This window comes from Oculina patagonica, unplaced genomic scaffold (assembly GCF_052425735.1).
Source record: "Oculina patagonica isolate OP01 unplaced genomic scaffold, crgOcupat unplaced966, whole genome shotgun sequence".
In the NCBI taxonomy this organism is placed as follows: Eukaryota; Metazoa; Cnidaria; class Anthozoa; order Scleractinia; family Oculinidae; genus Oculina; species Oculina patagonica.
In genome coordinates, this window is record NW_027558873.1 from 1 (window position 1) to 4944 (window position 4944).

Here is a 4944-nt window from a genome sequence, read left to right on the forward strand (position 1 = left end):
AAACGACAAGCAACTGGATTAACTCGGGACATTCATGCAGGAATACCTTGAGGCGAGGTTTTGTTTGTTCCGTGCAATCGACCAATTTGTAACTTGTCGAAGTGTGAATAAGTTGTCTTATTGGAGAGACTGGAGACGATTTTTTTGCGGTTTACTCTCATCCTAACTTTACTGCTGTAAATTAACAAATTGAAATAGGCGGACACATGTCTATGTTAACCTTCAGGAAGCTATAACAGACAGAAAGTGACTGGTTTATTGAGGATGGAAGCCGTCTCTTTGAGTTTCGAAGGGAACTTTCTTTTTTTTATCCTTTTTGTGAGAACGTTAAGGCTGAGAAAGACCACACTTTCAAACATGCTCTGGGCGCACCCAAGACTGAGTTTGGTAAAAATTTGATTTCTTTATTACACCGGCTGCACAGAAAGAATCAACCTTTACAAAAATCCAACCAAGAACATTGCAAAAACGTTTTCCGGCTGAAAAAGTCAAAAGTTCTGCAAGGTTCAAACTTAGTTCAAAAATAGACATTAGGAAGAAAGTTATTAACAATTGTCGAGTCCGAATTTTCTCTTTTTCTTCTGTCGGCTTGCATTTGCTACGCATCTGCCACGCAATTTTAATTTCATGTCAAATAATGAGCTCTCCAGAGGCCGGCTTTGGTGATGAGAGGATGCCAGCCAATTCTGTAGATGTGTGTTTATTCACAGGGTTCAGCGATCGATCTCCCTAGTTATAGCCTTCATTCCTGAAACTATGCTGAACTGCCGGTAGATAACACGCAAGCAATGTTAAGTGAACCCAAAGCGCGCTTGAAACTGTCTTCTTGTACTGTTCAATGTGTAGTGGAGAGTAAAATATTCAAGAGCGCCAGAATAAAAAAGGAGTTATAAAAGTAGCCCAAACTTATAGTAGAACCCTTGTAAGACCTTGTAAAGTTAAGTTTTATTCGTGTGCTTCAATAATAATTGTTCTTCCAGTTTATATAGTTAAGTTTAGCTGGCGAAGACAAACCTAACCAAGTGTTTCGTCAGTCATTTTGACTGAAACTTTTAGCACTTTTCAAATGTCGCCTGCAAAAGTTTCATAATGGTGAAAGTGACGTGTATTGCATTGCAAGTTATTTCCCCCTCCCCCCCCCCCCCCTAATGTTCCATGTTGCATCTGGCACGCAGGCTGCAGGGCTGTTCAGCCGGCAAGCTAATATTAAGCAATTATTGGATGAGGTTGAGCATGATATCGTGAATTATCAAAACCGAGGTCTTCGTTATCTGCCGAAGCCGAAGGCTGAGGCGAGATAACACAGACACGAGGTTTTGATAATTCACGATATCATGCGAAAACCGAATTTAATAATTGTTTTATTATACGTTTTCAAACAGTTTGCCATCACTTTTTCTAGCGCCGGCGTAAAACTTCTTCAGAACATTGGCCAAAGCTGTTTTATCTTGTGGTTCTTCCAGGTTCTTCTCCCTCAAATAATCATTCAGAATTTTTACACTTGTTTTTGTTGTTCTCTTGGTGTTTTTAGAATCTTTATTCTCGATCAAAACGTTCAATTCCTCTTCGGAAACGGAGGCGAATCACCCAGCCATATTTTCAAAAGTTTGACAGCACTACACGGACGAGGGGCTTGGAAACTAGGCGGACTTTGAACTCGACATGATAACCCAATATCTGCTGCAGATATTGGGCTATCATGTCGAGTTCACATGCTACTGTATATTGACTGAATGCTCTCGACCAATCACATGTTTCAAAGTAATTCTAATGTATAATAATCACGTTTGTTCACATGCCGTGGAAAGACCAACAACTAGCACGGTGTAAACAAACGTCTTAATTGGCGCGCTGAATTTATAATAAATTTTGTTACTTAGCAACATTCGGTGTCCTTATGACGTCAAGGTGACGGGCATGCTTGCGAGCGCTCGTGCAATCGGGAAGGCCTTCGTACTGTCGGCTATTTTTATCTTGACATAATGTTGGTTTCTCAAAATTTGATGATGTTGTAAGAAAACATTTTCCGAGATCACGATTCGCTTTATTCCTTTCACCTCGATCTGCGCTTCATATTACAGTTAAACCTAAGCTAACGCCAGAAACCTTCCGTTAGCGGACACTTAAACATGGCCCCAGCAGCATACAATCACTACATTTTAAACCTCCCGTAAGCAGACCTTCTTCTATGCGAACACTTTTTCAGGTTCCTAGAGTCTTCCTAAGGTGTACTTGATTGTTCTTTCCACAGCATGTAAGCATTAGCGAATCAACAGAGATTTGGGGAAGACTTTTAAATTGGTCTCGTCCCTGTTCTGTATCTTGCGTGGCAGATGCAGGGGATTTCACGAATAATGCGGAAAATCACGTCTGATCATCGTTTTGCGTTAAGGTTGCGCAAGAACTGGTAGTTTTGCAATTGTGCAATGTAGCGTATGCTTCACAGCCTTATACAAATGCAAGCAGGTGACCTTAGGTCAAAAAATAAAAATAAAGAAAATTAAAAAAAGGAGGCTACTTTAGGCTTGATAGTTTTACTGAATTCTGGTTGGACTGAGCTGAGCTGAGCTTTTGTGGTGTACAATTGAATTTATCAAGCACAGCACCTCTGCAAACATGCACACGGATAAGCAACCATTGATTGCTTTTGACTTATCCCCCAAGAAAGCTGTTTAGCACAAAAGTAGGAAGAAAGATGAAGAAATTACCCAATAAATGGAATAAATCCCCAGTAGATCAGTATGGCTAAAAGTAGCTGATTTTATTGACGAAATTGCAAACCTATTTCCCAAGTTTGGCAGGTGGGTATTTTGCTGACATCAATATAATACATCACGCAATAAACAAGAACCTTAATCCAATAAGGTGTTTCATTTGTGCCTCAAGGTGATAATTTGGTAGATTTTAAAACAAACACATGCTCACATAAAGATAAACTTTATGTCATTTTTGTAACGTATGTTTGTATTGTATTTGTCCGAGTGGGTTTTAAAATAAACAATCCCACCTCTTTCAAGATATTATTTGCGTTTTAAAAAGATTAAGGTAGGGAAATAACTTCCCCAAACTAAAAAGTTTTCCTTGGGGAAAATGAATGAAGCCAGAGGAGAAACCTTGCCGACCACGTTTAAAGGCATAAGTCTGCAATTAGGGTATGTTTATAACTCTTTTATCGCTCTGTCCTGCTTGAATATTTTTCTCGCCATTACCGCGTTTCTTGGAAATACTTTGATCTTCCTCGCTCTTGGAAGGAGGTCTTGTCTTCATGCACCATCCAGGTTATTAATTCGCTGTCTAACATTTACTGATCTCTGTGTTGGTCTCGTTACTCAGCCATTAGCTGCTCTTCACGCGATTTCCATTCTCACTGAACATTTGCAAATCTATCAGTTCACCGTTGTTTCAAGCTATTGCATTAGTGCAATTCTAAGCGGGGTGTCTCTCTTCATTCTAACTTTTATAAGCGTGGATAGATTGCTAGCTCTGTCGCTTGGAGTACGATACAGACAAACTGTGACCATTCAACGAGTCCGCGTTGTCGTGGTATTTATCTGGGCGGTGAATATCGCGAACGGAACCTCCCTCTTGTCGGGGAAGAAATTTTACTTCTATATACTTTGCCTCGCGGGCATTTTACTTTGCGTGGTAATTTCGACTTTTTGCTATGGACGAATTTGCCACACTCTTCGTACTCAAAAGATAAAAGTCCAGGCCATTTTCTCTCAAAGAAAATCAAATGAAAGCTCTCCACTACACATTGAACGGTACAAGAAGACAGTTTCAAGCGCACTTTGGGTTCACTTAACTTTGCTAGCGTGTTATCTACCGTATAGCGTAGTGTCGGGAATGAAGGCTATAACTGGGGAGACTTTTGCAGTTGCTGAAGGATTCACTGCGACTTTGATTTTCTTTAATTCATCGCTGAACCCTGTTCTGTATTGTTGGCGAATCAAGGAAGTGAGACAAGCTGTAAAACAAACCATCAAACAATACTGTGGCTTTTCTAGTGAAGCTCAGACTGACATTAATGAAGAAACGCCAGGTTACTGACAGCTTTGTGTAATCCTAGAAAGGCAAACACTTGGTAAACAAACAAAAGTTACTGTAAAGGCGGATCAGATTGAGGCTCTTGGATTCTACATAGGTTTTTGTAACAAACTGGGGCAATTTACAGGGAAATGAGTCTCTTTTATCCTCCAGTGCTTCGAGTCTTCCGAACCCAGAATTCAACTGTTCAAAGTAACGACTCTCATAGTGAAGGTTGGTCCCCCAGGACATAACAATGGATTTAATTAAACCATGGCCCTTTTGTTACACAGACTTTTCAGGTTTCCAATCCAAAAAAATGGAAAAAAAAAGTACCGGAGAGGGAGTGGGCCGAGCCGAGGGGCAACTGATGACACCCAACAGGGGTCAGCAAGGGGTCGCAGCAACGCAATTTTTTTCTGGTGGGGGGAGGGGGAAGAGGGGCAACTTGGCAGCCGAACCAAAAGACACATAAACGTAGAGCAGGGGAAATTTTGGCTTTCTCTTAAATAAGTATTTATGTTTGTAATGTATTGAATGAGTATAGAGAATTATTGTCTATTTGTAAGACCAGGTGCTCGAGATGATAAAATAAAGTTTGCATCAACAATTACGAATAGCTGAGATCTCGGTTACATTGCAATGTAGTACAAGAAAATGTAGCCCTTGTGCTTGAACTAGACTTCTCTGAGTAATTCATCTGTACTTCATTGCCCTCATTCCCATCGGTTGATAACTCGGGTATCATCCAACTTAGATTTGTTTAAAAACAGTCAGTTGATTTTCCTTATATTGCTTGTTTTCACTGTCACGCAAGTAACGATACTGTCACGCGCTGCAAAAAATAAATCAAAATCTTTTGAGTCAAAAAAATCAAGAATATTACAAGTTGTAGAAAATTACTAGATAGTCTACGTG

At 40.0% G+C, this 4944-nt stretch overlaps 1 protein-coding gene across 1 annotated transcript; it reads left to right on the forward strand.

Annotated features, from left to right (window-relative positions):
- The first annotated feature begins 3090 nt into the window (after window positions 1-3090).
- On the forward strand, window positions 3091-4430 carry LOC144641466 (histamine H2 receptor-like). The gene has a single exon (XM_078500471.1). It carries the CDS (start codon window positions 3091-3093, stop codon window positions 4048-4050), a length of 960 nt encoding a protein of 319 aa, XP_078356597.1. The 3' UTR covers window positions 4051-4430.
- Window positions 4431-4944: the final 514 nt, after the last annotated feature.